This window comes from Phyllostomus hastatus, unplaced genomic scaffold (assembly GCF_019186645.2).
Source record: "Phyllostomus hastatus isolate PE091 unplaced genomic scaffold, TTU_PhHast_1.1 phas_contig_64, whole genome shotgun sequence".
Lineage (NCBI taxonomy): Eukaryota > Metazoa > Chordata > Mammalia > Chiroptera > Phyllostomidae > Phyllostomus > Phyllostomus hastatus.
In genome coordinates this window covers 9193289-9209754 of record NW_025333928.1, presented here as the reverse complement: position 1 = coordinate 9209754, position 16466 = coordinate 9193289, and the positions used below count along the sequence as shown (strand labels likewise).

The 16466-nt window shown below is 50.1% G+C and overlaps 2 protein-coding genes across 3 annotated transcripts; both read right to left on the bottom strand.

Annotated features, from left to right (window-relative positions):
• Window positions 1-1934: 1934 nt before the first annotated feature.
• Window positions 1935-9500, bottom strand: QPRT (quinolinate phosphoribosyltransferase). 2 transcript variants are annotated; one of them, XM_045849156.1, is made up of 4 exons: window positions 9247-9500; window positions 3342-3877; window positions 2447-2578; window positions 1935-2373 (listed from the first exon to the last, which is right to left on the bottom strand). In XM_045849156.1, the coding sequence occupies exons 1-4, from the start codon at window positions 9257-9259 to the stop codon at window positions 2155-2157; spliced, it is 900 nt and encodes a 299-aa protein (XP_045705112.1). In that variant the 5' UTR covers window positions 9260-9500; the 3' UTR covers window positions 1935-2154. The 2 variants fall into 2 exon arrangements, with proteins under 2 accessions (XP_045705112.1, XP_045705110.1); XM_045849154.1 differs by having other exon boundaries at window positions 3633-3877; window positions 9247-9374.
• A 1283-nt stretch (window positions 9501-10783) lies between these two features.
• LOC123825600 (60S ribosomal protein L23a-like) lies at window positions 10784-11314 on the bottom strand. Its single transcript, XM_045849143.1, has one exon. It carries the CDS (start codon window positions 11312-11314, stop codon window positions 10838-10840), a length of 477 nt encoding a protein of 158 aa, XP_045705099.1. The 3' UTR covers window positions 10784-10837.
• Between the last annotated feature and the right edge of the window lie 5152 nt (window positions 11315-16466).

The following is a 16466-nucleotide window of genomic DNA, read 5'->3' as shown; positions in this document are numbered from 1 at the left end:
CCAGCTTCAAGCTGATTGCTCTCGGGACAGAGTCCAAGTCCTCTGACCTACCATTTTGTGGTCTGGACTCAGCCCAACTCATAGCCAACTCACCTGATCCCAGTTTCAAATCTTACACTGAATGATCCAAGCCACTCCTAACTTTGAGGCTTTGCCAGCGCCATCTGCTCTGTGCTGCATTTGCCTGCCCAGTTTCTTTTCCTCTGGAGGTGGCTTAGGGCTGACCTACTTCTGGGTTCAAAGGTGAGCTTGACACTCAGCCCAGTAAATTTCACCTTTCACCCGCCCTTGTCTTATTCCAGCTTCCTCCTTTTATTTCATCTACTTGGGTCCTGGAGGCATTTGAGTTTGAGACTCCTGGTGCATTTTTCCCTTCTGCTTCTATCAGGCTCTGTTTCCCTCCTGGATCCCAGCTCATCCATGGGTCTCAGTTTCCCTGCTCTGACCCCTGGAAGTACCTCTGGTTCTTTGGGGGTTCAGTTCTCCCTCTTCAGGTCTGAGGTGCTAGGACCTGAGATCTAAGTTCTCTGGAGTGGGGAGCCTGCCTAGCTGAGCTGTTCATGTTTTCCCTGGAGAAAGGGCAGGAGGATTCAGAGGTGAAGGAGTGTATTAGAGGACAGGAACATCCCCAGGTGGCACCTCTGAGCTGTGTGCTGTAAAAATGGCCCCCTTAGTTCGGGATATTACCAAAGGCAGCACGGCCAGCGTCTCCGATAGGTGAGTCTGTGCTGCGGGCTCACAGCCTGTGTGTGGCAGGTATGTGAGCTGTCTAGGGCTTTCACAGCTGTTTTCTTGACTTGCCCCCTTCCCAGGCCCCTCACTGGTCTCCACAGTGGGAGAAGGGGCTCAAGGAAGGATACCTCCCTAAAGGCGGAGTGGGACTCCAGTTTCCCCCTAGAGAGGTAGCCTCTGGAGATGAGAGCTGTTTTTCTCTCCTGGCAAAGGGCAGAGAAGAGAATGGGTTCTGGGAGGGGAGAGGCAGCCCCAGACTAGAACCGTTCTGAGTGGAGTCGCTTCGGGGACCACCTTCATCCTAGGGAGCCCTCATGTCCTGGATCTTCACAGAGCCACCCCAGAAGGGTTAGAGAGAGATGAGCCCTGGGCTCGAGGAAAGGGTAGGAATGGCCACACAAGTGAGCGTGACCTCGGGTGTGTGTGTTTGGGGAACAATATTCAAATTCCCTGCTTAGATCCCTGGGTCCTGGCTTTGCGTGCAAGGAAATTTGACCTCTGAACATGTACCCCCCACCCACCCTCTCCCTCACTCCCTCAGCAGACCTCTGCTTGGGCCCAGCTGCTCTGTACCAGCTGTCCTCTCCCAACCGATAGTCCCGTGGAACCAGACCCTAAAAGGCATTTAACACCAAACAGAGGGCTTTCATTTGGGGGAAGACGCATGGTGAAGTCTGTTGAGGACCCAAGAAGTGAGGAATAGAGAGGTTCTCACCTGCACCAAAGAAGTGATAACAGTAGCCAGAGGTGAGAGGCAAAGACTTAATAACCGGTATGACTAGGACATCGACCAAGTAGAATGTTCCAGCTGAATATCATACGTGATGCCGCATGTCCTCAAACATAAGATGCCATTCATTGTAACACACAATCTACTACTCAAAAAGAAAGTCATCGATTAAGCTATGACAATGCTTTCTTATCACTCACCATTTCTATTTTACACTTGTAGAAAGAGCTCTTTGGGACTTATTTCAACAGAGATGAACATGTTGCATCTCTAACCTGCATGTACGGGCCACAGCGGCTACACAATGGCTGGTGGCTGGTGGACAGTGGCCACTAACACCATTGATTAAAGACAACCTTGACTTCAGGGAAGGCAGTATGTGGGGGAAAATGTGTATATTAGGAGAGATGAGCTTTGGTCATTTCTAACATACACCAAGTACTTACAATGTGTTAATTACCACTCAAAGAAATCCATAAGGCAGATCATTTATTAGACCCCTTTCACAGATTAGGAAACATTAGGTGAGCAGAGGTAAAGTCAGCTCTCGGGGTCACACAGCAGTAAGTGGCTGAGCCAGTAGCTCAGGCCAGCTCTGAGAATGCCCTGTTGGCCACTGTTCTTAGAGATATGTAACCTTTAGGGTCCTGAGAAACCCTGTTATCCCATTGCCAGTGTTGCCCTCTGTGGTTTTAGGACTGGCGGATATGGGGCACTGGGGGGTCCCCACCAGCAAACAGCTTGAGGGAGAAGTCGAGGGCTGGGGCCGCCTGGGTCAGCATCCCCAAAGAGATGACATCGACGTGTGGCCCGCAGAACTGAGGGAGGTTGCCCAGCGTGATGCCCCCGCTGGCCTCTACACCCACACTCGGGAACCGGGCCTTCAGCGCTTCAGCCGTAGGGTGCAGCTCCTATAGGACACAAGCCAAGGGGAGGTGACACCCCCTAACATGGCCCCTTCCCAGGAAGTAGTCCCCGCCTCACCTCCGGCCTGAAGTTGTCCAGCAAGACAAGGTCTGCTCCAGCCTCTGCTGCCTCTACGGCCTCCTGCAGGCTGCCACACTCCACCTCCACCTTCAGGGCGAAGTTGGCCACCTGTCGGGCCCATCTGACCGCCTGACAGGCCAGGAGGGTGAGAGGGAGAACAGGTGGCGGCGTTAGGAGCACAGTGAGCTGGCACTGGCATTCGAAAGGTCCCAGATGGATGACAAGTTTAGGGTTCATGAGGAAAATGGGCATTGGGATGGCTTCTTTCATATTAGGTGAAACCACATGAAATACCACTTGTGGATCAAAATATGACTAAATAGCCCTGGCCAGGCTGCTCAGTTGGTTAGAGCGTCGTCTGGATATTCCAAGATTGCGGATGCGATCTCCACTCAGGGCACATACAAGAATCAACCAATGAATGCAGAAATAAGCAGAACAACAAAATGATGTTGCACGCTCTCTCTCTCAAGTTAATAAATTTAAAAACATTTTTAAAATCTTAAAAAATGGTCAAATACCAGCAATATTTAGCATTTGCCCCTGAGTTGAATTTGACTGGGAACATTAAAAATGAAAGGGGTCTTCAAGAACATTTTCACAAATGGGAAACAGGTGCAGGGACTCAAGAGCAGCCTGCCCAAGGTTGGAGAGCCATCAGCGCTGGGCTGCCCACAGTTTGTCCTTTGCTCCTGAACGTCACTCCAAGCAGTAGAAGAATGTGTTTGTAAAGAAGCAAGTCCAACCCCTTGTCTTACAGATGGAGCGACTGAGGGATTTAGGAGTCTCATCCCCCAACTCCCAGGCCATCACTATTCACTGGGGTCTCTGGAAGAGGGGAAGGACTGTGATGGGGGTTGGAGCAGGGCCCAGGCAGGGGCCAGATGTGCACCTTTTTCACATCACCAGCTGCCATGACATGGTTGTCTTTCACCATCACCAGCCCTCCCAGGTCGTAGCGATGAGAGGCAGCTCCGCCTACCAGGAGCCCATACTTCTCCACCAGCCGGAAGCCTGGGGTGGTCTTCCTGGTGCCTGCCACATGCCCAGCCCAGCCAGTCGCCCTGGCAGCCTCTACAGCTGCAGCAGCACAGCTGGCGACTCCACTGCACCGGGCCAGCATGTTCAGGGCCACCCGCTCCCCCAGCAATAGGCAGTGGGCAGGGCCCTGAACCTCGGCCACCTTGGTAACAGGCACCAGCTTTGATCCCTCGGAGAGGAACCAGGAGACCTGACAGTGGACTTGGGCAAAGATGGCATCGAAGAAAGGCCTCCCAGCCAATACTCCTGGGGATTTGGCCCACAGTGCTGCCCTAGAGGTGGCTGGCCCTGTGACCAAGGCTGTGTAGTTGAAGGCTGGACAGTCCTCTTGGAGCCAGCCATCTGCCAGGGTGGCCAGAGTGGCAGGGGGCAGCAGTAGTGCCAGGCCTGTGAGGGATAGAAAAGACAGAGTGTAACGTGGCTGCCTCTCCCATAGCCAGAGGTGACTGTCAAAACACCGTTGACTTGAACAGCACGGGGGTTGGGGTGGCAACCCCACTGTGCAACTGAAAATCCCCATGTAACTTTGACTCCCTCAAAACTTCAGTTGTCCCTTGGTGTCAGTGGGGACAGCTTCTAGGACCACCCTTCCACCACCAGTACCAAAATTCATGGATGCTCGAGTCTTCTATATAGAATGGCATGGATCAGTACATACAGCTGGTCCTTCATATCTGCGGATTCCCAACCATGGATTGAAAACGGTACAGGTATTTATTGAAAAAAATCCGCACACAAGTGGGCCCACACAGTACAAACCCATGTTGTTGAAGGGTCAGTTCCATTTACCAACCAGCATAATTGGGCACTAGCCAATCAGGGTGAAGAATCTGGGGTCCTGAGAGAGGGCCTGGGGTGCTGGGTGGGCCCTCTAGCCTGGTCAGGGTTGCCAGATTGAGCAAATAAAAATACAGAATGCCTAGTTAAATTTAAATTTCTGACAAACATCAAAGATTTTTTTCAGTATAAATATATCCTAGGCGATATTTAGAACATACATATCATATAGTTAAAAATTATCTGTTGGTTATCTGAAATGCAAATTTTAACTGTCCTACATTTTGTCTGGCAGACTCAGTACTGGATCAGCAGCTAGGCGAGAAGTGAACAGCACCTCGAAGTCGCCCTGCAGCATCTCTGGTCTGCCTGCACAGAAGGGTTAGTTACTTCGGAGCTGAAGCCCCAGCAGAGTATGAGCTGTGTGCCTCTTTCATCCCAGGCTTCTCATAGCACCAAGTGTTTTATAGCTGGAAGTTTTTCTAGGTGGAGATGGGAACAGAGGAGAGGCACGTAGGCTGAGGTCACACAGCAAACTGGCAGCAGAGTCAAACCAGCCAGGCATTGTTGTCACGACGGGGGTCCCTCTGACTTGGCCCTTTGGCCTGGGCACCCTCCCACACCTGATGTTTCAACAAACTTGTCTTTCTACAGACCGGAGCTGTACAAGGAGGCTGTAAACAGGGAAGTTGGGTTTGAGTCCCCTCTCTGCGGGACATAGCTCCAGGAGTTTCAGGAGTGTGGATGAATCCTTTGCCTGTAAAATGATAGTTATGGACCTAGTGGTCTCTAAGGTCCTTCCTACCCACGCATAAATGTGCCCTTCGCACCTGTTGGATAAGAGGTGACTGCAGAGGCCAAGCTCAGGCACGGTGCATCATCGCCATCTGTTGGCCAAGAGAAGATTGGCAGCCCCATAGAAACCCAGGTGAATGGAAGACAATTACGCAGCGTGTGAGGAAGTTGGGTTGGGATTTGTTTCCCCCACTTTTGCTCCAAGTTGAAGTTAACGCCATATACTCAGCCTTGCTCTACTCTGAGAAGCAGGCCTTCTTGTTCAGCCCTTCTTCCCCAAAGCCACATACCCACTCTTCACCCCCATCCCCAGCCTTCAGCCTGTAATTGAATCTGGCCTCCTTCCCCACATTCTCTCCCACAGCTCTCCCAAGCTGCTCCCATTCTTCACTCAGAGCCAGCTGCGCCCCGGCTGCGGGTGACTCAGCATAGCAGGGGGTTGAGGGGTGGTAAGATCACCTGGTCAGGGAAGAAGAGGAGGGCTCTGGGAAACACCAATATGTAAAGGACCCACAGAGGCATTGCTGTCAAAGAGAAAAGCAGCCCCAGGAGAGAGTGGGTGTTTGGATTTCAAGAAGTAGGGTGTGAGCAGAAGCAAGAAAAAGAAAGACTGAAACGGCTATTGGGCTTAGCAATTAGAAGGCCTTTGCCAGAGGAGTTTTGGTTGTGTGGTTGGAGCAGAAACCACATTGTCATGGTCACAATCTATGTGGGAGGTGAGGGAGTTTAGACGTAGGTGTGGACCACTCTTTAGCAAAGGTGGAGAAAGCGGAGCCCTCCACCTGGAATGCACATTGGAGTCACCTGGGGTGCTTTCTGGACTGATGAGGGTGCAGGCCCATTCCAGACCACCTGGGTCAGTCTTTGGGTGGTGGGGGGTGAGGAGGGTCCCAGGCACCCAGGTTTTAGAAGAGCTCCCACTCTGACTCAGATGCACTTGAGGATTAAGAACCAAGGAACCAATACTCACTCGGGACCACATGTTGCATGCCTCCGTTTATATGAAATGTCCAGAAAAAGCAAACTGAGAAAGACAGATGTCAGAATAGTGGTTGTCTGGGGCTGGGGATGAACTTTAAATGAGATCTTACTGGGGTGATGGAAATGCTCAATGGTGTTGACTATATAACTCGGTAAATTTACTGAAAATATTTGGAATGTCCACTTAAATAAGCAAATAAGAACCAATGCACTGCCAAAGGGCAGGAACTATTTTACAACCCTAGTAAACCAGTGCTTCTAGGTACCAAGCATCAAAAGCCAACAGCAAGGAGAAACACGCTCCCAATGAGAGAACAGACCACCACCAGTTCACAATGAAACCGGAGGACAGAGGGATACACTAAACTATCCCATGGGGATGCAACCAGCAAAATTCAGACCAGACGAAGCCCGCCGGAGGATAACCCAATTTCTCCAGCAAATACACTGAGAGGAAACAAAAGATTAAATCATCTTAAAACACATACTGACCACAATCACAGTGGGTGGATCTTACTTGGATCCTGATTCAAACATACAAATTGAAACCAAGTTAGAACCTTTATGAAACAATTGAACATCTGAATGCTGCCCTGAGGGGAAGGGAAGAAGAAAGAGCAGGAGAGAACCATGATGCAAGAGAAGACCATTGATTGGCTGCCTCTCCTACACACCCAGGGGGATGAGCCCACAACCCATACACGTTCCCCTGGCTGGGAATCAAACCAGTGGTGACCTTCAGCCCTGCTGGTGTGTCTCAGTGGATCGGGCATCGTTCTGCAAATCAAAAGACCCCAGGTTTGATTCCAGTCAGGGCATATTCTTGGGTTAAGGGCCAGGTCCTCTTGGGGGGCATGCAAGAGGCAATAGTTCCATGTTTCTCTCACCCATCAATATTTCTCTCCCTCTGTTTCTCCCTCCCTTCCTCACTCTCTGAGAATGAATAAGTCAAGTCACAGGGCTGCAATGAGGAGGGAGTAAGGTGATTCACATGAAGTGCCTGGCCAGACTTTCTTGAACCCAGGTGTGTAACTCCAGCAGCTTTGTTCTGCCATCTATTTATTTGTTGACCTGTTTGGCAAACACCAGATGGAGACAGAGGCTGGTTTGCACTGCAGCTCCCAGATTGATGGCCTTTTCTTTCCCCTTTTCACTCTAGAGAAGAGAAATGACCTCCAAATAGGACCAAACATGCTGGCCCATCATACAAGTAGTAAAACGATCTACAGAATTTCAGAGCAATTAAAGAGTGGCAAAAGAGAGGGCTGAATGGTAGGCTGGGGCCAAACTGAGTAGGCCTTGAGTGACAGGAAAGAGTTAATGTTTTGTTCAGTAGGCAATGGGAAATCATTAAAACTTTCTATCAGAAGTCACACAATCAGAAATGCTCTTTGTAGTTTAAATATGTAAACTGTGGCTAGGGTTCCTGAAAGATGTAAACTGGAAGGCTGTTGCAACCTTTGGGCAAGAAGCAGTGAGCCAGGGCCAAGTGGGAATGGGAGGGCAGCCCTCCCACGGCTGTAAGAGAAGCGCGCACTACTACTTGCACCGCAGGTCCACAGACTGGGTCTGGCCCCGCCTCACTCACACCTGGGCCAAGTCTGACCCCTCCACCTTTGCCCGCCAGCCTGCCTTCTGTTTGTGCCCCAACTCCATCCTCACCCCTTCTTCCCCTCAGTTCCCCAGCCTTTATCTCATCCCCCTTGACTTGCCTACTACCTCCTGGCTTAATTCCCACGGCTCAGTGATCCCAGCGCCAGCCCTCCAGTGTTAAACATCAGGTGTGGTCACAAGCGGGAAGGCAGCGCTGCAAAGGAAGCCTCACCAGGCCAATCCGTAGAGGCAGGTAGGAACAGAATGAGAAAAGGCTTAGGTGATGCCTTGGATGTAAACCCATAGGATGTGGCAACTGGCTAGCTATTGGGGCATGAAGGACACTGAGCAGTAAATACTGACCCTGAGGTTCCCAGTCTGAGTAGGAAGATGGTGCGGCATGAACAGAAATGGAGCTGGTGGGGGAAGACTGAGTTTGATATGGCAGGGAGGTGTCCAGGTGGAAATGGACATACAGGGCTTCCAAAAATGCAGCAGAGCCTGGGCGGGCTCAGAGCTGCGTAGACAGATATGAGGGGTAGACAGATATGAGACATCAACATCACCAGCCTAACTACGCGGAGGGATTCCTCTGGGCCGGCGCTGTGCATGTAACCCTCGCCACAGGCCAAGGGAGGGCACTGTTTTCACTTGATCGATGAGGAAGCGGAGGCACAGCAAAGCCCAGCATCTTGTCCGAGATCACAGAGCTAGCTGGTGGCAGGAATAGGACTTGAACCCCGTCTCTAGCTCTGAGATCATTTCTAAACCAAGAGTTTGTTTGGACCCCCAAGAGCTGCCTCCACAGTCAAGTCAAAGGGTCTGGGTGTGTAGAGCCAGCAGAAGCCCCAAACCCGGTCAGAGCTGGGGAAGAAGCCCAGTGAAGATTCAGAGAGCTCACAGGTGGGCTCCTTTCGTGCATCCTGTCATTGCCCTCCCAACAAACCTGTGAGCAGGGAACTGTTATTGTCATTTTAGAGATGCAAGGAAATGAGGCTCTGGAAGTCCGGTGACTTGCCCAAAGTGACACAGCCTGTTCCCGAAAGGGCCCAGCTTCAAACAGGAGCCTTTTGACCACAGAGCCTGGCCTCCATCATTCTGCATAGTCTCCTTAGGGGTGTCATCCCCGCGCCCCTTCCCCCGCAGAGGGTCAGTGGACTCAAGCCCCCTCCCCCACCCATGGCAGGTGGGACAGGACTTTGCCTCCATTTCTCCCTCCCGAGCTGCCAGCCAGGAGCAAAGTCCAGAGCTGCTGGCCACCCAGCCTCCCACTACCTGTCCCCTGGGGCCCCAGGAGATGTGCCCTTCTCCAGGCCACCCCTGGCCTTTGCTGGGGTTCAAGCCCTTTACTTTCCCAGAGCTTCTTGAGACCCAACATAGAGAAGGCCCCCAACACAGGAGGCCTTTGGCGGACAGGAAGGAATGCTTGGAGTTCAGAGAAGTTTGAGGGAGATGGGGGAGGTTAAGGCAGCAGATGAGAACCAGAAGAAATTGGTCTCTCTGCGGGGGTGGGAAGATAAGGCGCTGAGACAAGTTGGGATGGGGAGAGGGGCAGGAGGGGAGGGAAGATGGTGGTGAAGGGGAGAGAGGCCTGGGTTGCTTTCCTTTACCTTCAGGCTCCATGACGGCTTGGAGCTGTGGGCTGCGGGCTGGTGTCTGCAGCTCAGATCCAATGTTCAGAGAGGCCCGAGGCTGGGGGTAGGGCTGCCAGAGGGAGGCGGGGAAGGACCGTTCTAGCCAGCCGCTGTCAGCGCTTCCCAGGTTCTCTGGGGCTCCCTCTAGTCCTCTTTCAGGACCCCTGGGGTTGTAGTACCTCCTCTGCTTTCCATACTCCGCTCTCAGTTGTGTGGCAACGCAGAAGTCCTCTCCTCTCTGAGCCAAAGGCCCTGCTCTCTCCCCACAGCCAGCTGTCCCCAGAATGTGAGGCTGTGAATGCAAGAATGAGCTCTCTTATGAGGGCTGGGAAGCTTTTTCAACGGTGTACTAGGAAAAGTGGGACTTACACCCGGGTTCAAATCCTAATTCCATCCTTTTTGATCTCAGTACCTTTAAACCTTTTTCTGTGCCTCAGTTTCCTCTTCCTTAAAATGGGATAGTACCTACCTCATGGGTTCAACTGAGAATCAAGTGAGAAACCTCTGTCAGTGACACAGAGTAAAAACTAATGACCATTTCCTTTCCTCTTCCCGAGGTACTTGAAAGACATGGATGGATCAGAGTGAGACTTCCCACCAGAAAAACTGAGAAATGGCCAATGACCTGTACTGGGACGTCAGGCAAGTTCCTGTCCAAGAATGGCTGGGTCTCCGTTTCTTCATGGGAAACTGCAGGCTAAGGTCACTGGGACCCTGACCGTCAACCCACAAGCATCTCCCCAGCCTTCTCCCATCTCTTTCTCTGCAGCCCATGACCCTGCCGGGACTGGGACTCGGGTGGATGAGTGAAGCCCGAGGGTGCAACACTGAAGGAGGCCTAGTGAGGCCTCTCAGGGCCTGATTTGCACCTCAGCACCTTGCTCGCCTCACTCTTGTCCGGGACTGCCCCTTTCGGCCCTTCTCAAAATGATTTTCTCCCTTTGTTCCCTAGATGGCATTTTCTCCAAGTTCCTTTCTTAAAGGCTCTGTGCTGTCACTTCCAGGTCCTTTCTCCTACATCCAGTCCTCGGATTTTGGTGTTCCCTCAGTGTGGAGGGACAGTTTCTCTTTTCCTCCTGGGCACACAACTGAACTACATTTCCCAGCCCCTTTTGCACTGAGGCCACTTCGTGACTGAATTCTGCCCCATGGAATATGAGCAAAAATGACATGTGCCACTTCTGGACCTGGCCCATAAAAGTCTTCCCATGATCCCTCTCTCCTCCCCAGGAATGACAGAGCACAGAAGGGAAGGAGCCAGGGTCCTCGAATGGCCTCACGGATGGTCACCCTCCAAATGCCAGTATTGAACTGTTACGTAAGCAAGGAAAAATCTTCTCTCGGGTTATACCCCTGAGTTCTGGCGTTCCTAGTTATAGTAGTTAGCCTGCCCTGACAAACACACTGAGAGTCTCTCCATAACTCTTTCCTTTTCTCATTCTACACAGTGAATGCAATAGTTTATGTACCTTATTTAAAGGTGTATGTGTGTATTTGTTTATTTTTTTTATTATTATTTTTTTTAGTATAAAATTTTTATATTTAGAATTAGCCAGCTGGACTCAGTTTAGATGATCCCAATTTTGTTGGCAACATCCAAAGCATCATAGTCTGGAGCCAGTCGAACATATGCCTTCTTCTCCCTGTCAGGTCTGATCAGGGTGTTGACCTTGGCCACATCAATATCATACAGCTTCTTCACAGCCTGTTTGATCTGGTGCTTGTTGGCTTTGACATCCACAATGAACACAAGTGTATTGTTGTCTTCTATCTTCTTCATGGCTGACTCAGTAGTCAGGGGGAACTTGATGATGGCATAGTGGTCAAGCTTGTTTCTCCTGGGGGCGCTCTTCCGAGGATATTTAGGCTGCCTTCGGAGCCGCAGTGTCTTAGGCCTCCTGAAGGTGGGTGATGTGCGGATCTTCTTCTTTTTGTGGCTGTGGATGCCTTTTAGCACTGCTTTCTTTGCCTTCAAAGCCTTTGCCTTGGCTTCGGCTTTGGGAGGGGCAGGGGCTTCCTTCTTCGCTTTGGGCGCCATCTTCATGAAAAGCTATTTTTTTTTTAAAAGAGAGGGGAAGGGAAGGAGAAAGAGAGGGAGAGAAACATCCAAGTGTGGTTGCCTCTCACACTCCCTCTGCTAGGGACCTGGCCTGCAACCCAGGCATGTGCCCTGACTGGGAATCGAACCAGTGACCCTTTGGTTCACAGGCCAGCACTCAATCCACTGAGCCACACAGCCAAGGCTGTATACTGTTATTTAAATTGCTATCTAAAATCAGATGACTCTTTAAAAAAAAAAGATGAAATCAGATGACTCTTGCCCTGGTTGGTGTGGCTCAGTGGATTGAGTGCTGGCCTGTGAACCAAAGGGTCACTGGTTCGATTCCCAGTCAGGTCACATGCCTGGGTTGAGGGCCAGGTCCCCAGTTGGGGACATGTGAGAGACAACCGATCAATGCACATCAGTGTTTCCCTCCCTCTCTTTTCCTCTCCCTTCCCCTCTCTCTAAAAGTAAATAAAGTCTTTAAAAATTTAAATAAAATCAGATGACTCTTAAGTCCATATCTCTTGCTCTGATACCCCTCCCAAGATCCAGGTCTTAATTTCTAACCATCTCTAAACATCCCTTCTAACACTTCTAAAAATGAACTTATTAAGTTTTCCACTAAAATGCTCACCTCTCTGCATTTCCACCTAATGAAATCAGCATCTCAGTTTCCCAAGATAGAAACCTTGAAGTCTAACCTCATTCTTCCCCCATCACCTCAACTGCCAATTGGCCCTAAACCCTATTTTCTGAGTAAATCTATCTCTGACCTGACCTCTTCTGTTGCCATAAGCCACACTCCCACTGTATCTAACTCACACTAGAACGCCCTCGTCTTGGGGCCACATTGCCTTCAGCCCAGCCTCCTGGATGCCAGGTTCATTCAAAAGACAGATCTGGCCCTGACTGGTGTGGCCCAGTTGGTTGGGTGTCATCCAGCAAAGCCAAGGGTCGCCACTTTGATTCCTGGTCAGGGCACATGCCTGAGTTGCAGGTTTAGTCCCTGGTCGGGGCATGTACAGGAGGCAACCAATCAATGTTTCTCCCTCACGTCAGTGTTTCTCTCCCTCTCTTTCTCCCTCCCTTCCCCTCTCTCTAAAAATAAATAAATAAATAAAGTCTTTAAAAAAAGAAAAAGATCTGATCTTGCCCCATGTTTACTTAAAAACCATTGTTTGTTCATGCATTCATACATTTATTCCTCCATTCAGTAAATACTTATCAGTTAGCTGCTATGTGACAGACCCTGGTCTCTGAAGCCACAAAGATGACATGTGGACTTGGACACATGAAGGACACCTTCACATAACTACAGCCCAGTTGTTTCTGCTGTGACACGAGGTGTTGTAAGAGTGGAGGAGAAATATGTCTGTTTGCGGTGGTGGCCTTGAAAACATAATGACACCTTGACTGGTGTGGCTCAGTGGGCTGGGCGTCATCCCACAAAGCAAAAGGTCACCAGTTCCATTCCTGGTCAGGACGCATGCCTGGGCTACAGGCCAGGTCCCCAGCTGGGCACATGCAAGAGGCAACCAATCGATGTTTCTCTTGTACATCAATGTTTCTCTCCCTCTCTCTCCCCCCTTCCCCTCTAAAAATAAATAAAATCTTTCAGAAAAAAAGAAAGAAAGAAAAGGCAGCAGCATTTGAGCTGAATCTTGACAGTTGAGGAGGAGTCTGGCAGGAAGTCAAGTGTGTGTGCTGTGGGGCAGGCTGGGGGGCGGGCTGGCTTCGGCCGGACTGTGCACGAATGCAGGACCAAGTATGCAGCTTTCTCCATGGCCGACACCTCCTGAAATCTAGACTCTGAAATTTGGGCTGTGGTCCAGCTGCCCTGGTGCCACAAGCTGGGCAGGCAGGTGCGGAGCACCCTAGGGTGCTGAGGCACACTGGTGCCCATTTGTAGCTCATTGTTGGGAATAAGTAGATTGTCTCTAGAACACCCTGGGTTTCTGTTGTCTAATGTCTCTATCCCCGACCTCCCCGGAGCAGGACAGTCGCCCACTGTGTAGGCTTCCCAACCAATTCCCCCTTGAGGTTCAGAGCGCAGGTCACTTCTGCCTGAAGTCCCCTCACCCTGTAGCCCACCCTCCACAGGTTCTGCCTGCCAAGGGCCAAATGTCAGAGTTGGGGATGCAGAAGAAAATTAGGTGTAAATGTTCATTTTCAGAAATAAAATGTCCTTAAAACCATGCATTGAAGCCCTTTTCCTGTCTGCAAAAGTGAATAGATTTCTCAAGCCCACTCCTACCCAGATCCTCTTCCATTTGGGATTTTCACTTTGGATGCCAAAGCTTTATTTGTAATCATGATCTTAATGTGCACTTTGGAGATAGAAATAGAAACATATATTTTAAAATAGAAGATGAAGAATAATACACTGTATATGACTGTGTGTGTGAATCCTGCATTTAAGAAACTAGAATGTGCTGGTAATTAACTTTTGCAAAAGAGGAAAAATATTATTTGACTGTCCAGACAGAAAGGTTTTCAACACTTTTAATTTTCTGCCCCTCCCCGAGAGAAGCACACAGGCGGTTCGGGGAGCTGGTGACAAGGAATTTGACGAGGCGGGAGGGTTCAGGACTAACCGGGCCGGGGTGTGCAGAGGAGCAGCAGGGCCAGATCTTGAAGGGATTTTATACTGCATGCTGAGGAAAGTGGGCTCTATCCTGACAGCCGTAGGGAGTGCAGGGATAATCTGGACAGAGTGGCTTTTTAGAAGTGTCACTAGGACTGCCAAAGGCAGAGGTTGGAAGGGATTGGGGTCAGAAAGCAGGAGGGAAGTCTCGGCAGGACCAGGCAGGGTATGATGAGGCCCAGAGAGAAGGAAGGGGTCCCAGGGACTGTGGAAGAAGAGGCAGCTGGACTTGGCGCCGGGGAGCAAGGATAGAGGAGAGAGTGGGGCCTGGCAGTGATTCTACGTGTTTTTGCAAAACAATGGTGTGGGCTCCCTGCTATTCCAGGTGGAGCGCTCCTCCTAGGAAACCTTCCCCCAGCCAAAGTGGGATAATGTGATAAAGTAATCACCATCCATGTATATGGAAAAATTAGGGGGCATTCCCAGAACCAAAAATACCCTGCTGAATCATACATGAAACCTAAAACGACACTAACATATAGTAAAAGCAGTGCCACTCTCGATGCTCGAGGTGCATGGGGTGCGCGCTGCCCCTGTAGCCACGGGCTGCAAACCCAATGCTGACTACTTTTATCTCTGTTCACCTTTTTTGGTGAAAGTGAAAATCCTCTTCATTTCTTTCATTTAATAAAAACAGGTGCTAAGGTAGGCCTTTTGTAAAAGTGAAGGGGCAAATGAACCTGACTTTCCAGCAGCAGGAGATGGCTACATTTACCCCATGCTGAGGCCCCAAACAGAGGAGTAAAACTGGCCTGAGTTTAACTTCCCCACCACTTCCAGACTGAATTAGAACCCTGAAGCCCTTCTTAGCATGGCTCCACCAGGCCTTTCCAGCCTCCTCTCCCACAACTCTCTTCAAACCATACCCCTCCCCCATCCTGCCCAGGGAACACTTATTTGTTAATGTTTTTTTGTAATTGTAAAAGCAATTGATATATATTGTGTAAAATGTGGAAAATATAGAAAAGTATAAATAAGCCCTGGCTGGTGTGGCTTAGTGGATCGAACCTGGAAACCAGAGGGTTGCTGGTTCAATTCCCAGATGGTTCAGTTCCCTGGGTTGCAGGCCAGGTCTCCAATGAGGGGCATGTGAGAGGCAGCCACACTTTGATGTTTCTCTCCCTCTCTTTTTCCCTCCCTTCCCCTCTGTCTAAAAATAAATAAATAAAATCTAGAAAAAAGAGAAAAGTATGAATAAAATAAAATCACCCACAAACCTGTTACTTTATAGATAACCACAGTTACTACACATTCCCACTTAACATTATATTGTAGACATTTTCCAAAGTCATTACATAGCCTTTGAAGACATTTTTAGCACCATGATAAGTATACTAAGCCATTTACAATTATTTTTATAATTGATATCTTTGGTCCTCTCTTGCCACTATATTTTATATTTTCTTATTGTTTCTCTCCTTGTTTTTCCTTTTTGGTCTCACAATATCTACTCATCCTTTGCTTTTTTCCCCCACTAGAGAACTGAAAAGCATCTATCTGTTCCACGACTTTCAGAAAAGAGTCTATACTAACTGCTCACACGTCCCCAGGGTGCCTCTGCACCTGCTGAGAGTGCCCTTCTCCCCTTTCAGCCTGGCGAAACCCTTCTTAGCCTTCAAAACCTCTCAGGAGTCATCATCGTTCATTCATTCAAGTGAACATTTACTAAGGTCTCCATACATGCTGGCACAGTGGTCCCCAGGAAAACGGCAGCAGACTTGGCAAAGACCCCGTGAGACACACTCAGAGGAAGCCTCCTAACCTGTCCCCAGGGGCAGTGTGCCACTACTTTTTTTAGTACATTCATAGCAAATTTTTGTGCCTTTATTTGAAAACTTTTCACATATTTTGATGTTTTCTGGGCTGAGCAGAGTCCCACTGGGCACCTTCCCACCCCCACCCCATTTCCTGCAGGAGTCACCCAGGACCCAGAAACCAGTACTGGTTCAGAAAATGCCTGCCTGTGCCGAATGAGCAGGGTGCAGCTGACAGCCTCTGAGTTCAGTGGCCACATCGTCTAAACCTGAAATTGGGGCACTTGGTTTGATAAATCGAATACAATTGTGGTATCCCGAGGGATTTTCAGAACTCACTTCTGCTGTTCTGTGGCGACAGCTAGTCCAAACAATGCCTTGTAAGAAGTAGAAAAAGGCGCCCAGACACAGCTTCGTGGGTGCCCAGCCTGCACGGTGAAGGCTGGGTTTCCACCCCAGCTCAGCCCATCCCCACAAGCCAGACACAGGCCTGTGGTGGCCAGGTGGATACTCCACCACTTTGTGCCCCTTCTCTCCCCCACCTCATGACCTGGCCCCCCAGTTCAGGCCACATGGCAGTCACACTCACACAGTTCCCAACTGCCTCTCTCTTTGTAGGTCAGTCTGACGGCTCTCAGCCGCTGCACCCTGTGACTCAACAACTTCCTCTTTGCAAATTTCCTCTTTGCCCTGGGGAAATACCAACCGCTTCTGGCCCATGTGGCTGGCATCCTGGGCTCTGGCATGGGCTGGT

Bases quoted from the DNA above. Each gene is read 5' to 3' on its own strand.
- QPRT (XM_045849156.1), bottom strand. The intron at 2,579-3,341 runs GTGCACATCTGG...CTGGCCTGTCAG, and splicing joins CAGCTGGTGATGTGAAAAAG to GCGGTCAGATGGGCCCGACA. The intron at 2,374-2,446 runs GTGAGGCGGGGA...TGTGTCCTATAG, and splicing joins TGGACAACTTCAGGCCGGAG to GAGCTGCACCCTACGGCTGA.
- LOC123825600 (XM_045849143.1), bottom strand. From the start codon at position 11,314: ATGAAGATGGCGCCCAAAGCGAAGAAGGAAGCCCCTGCCCCTCCCAAA.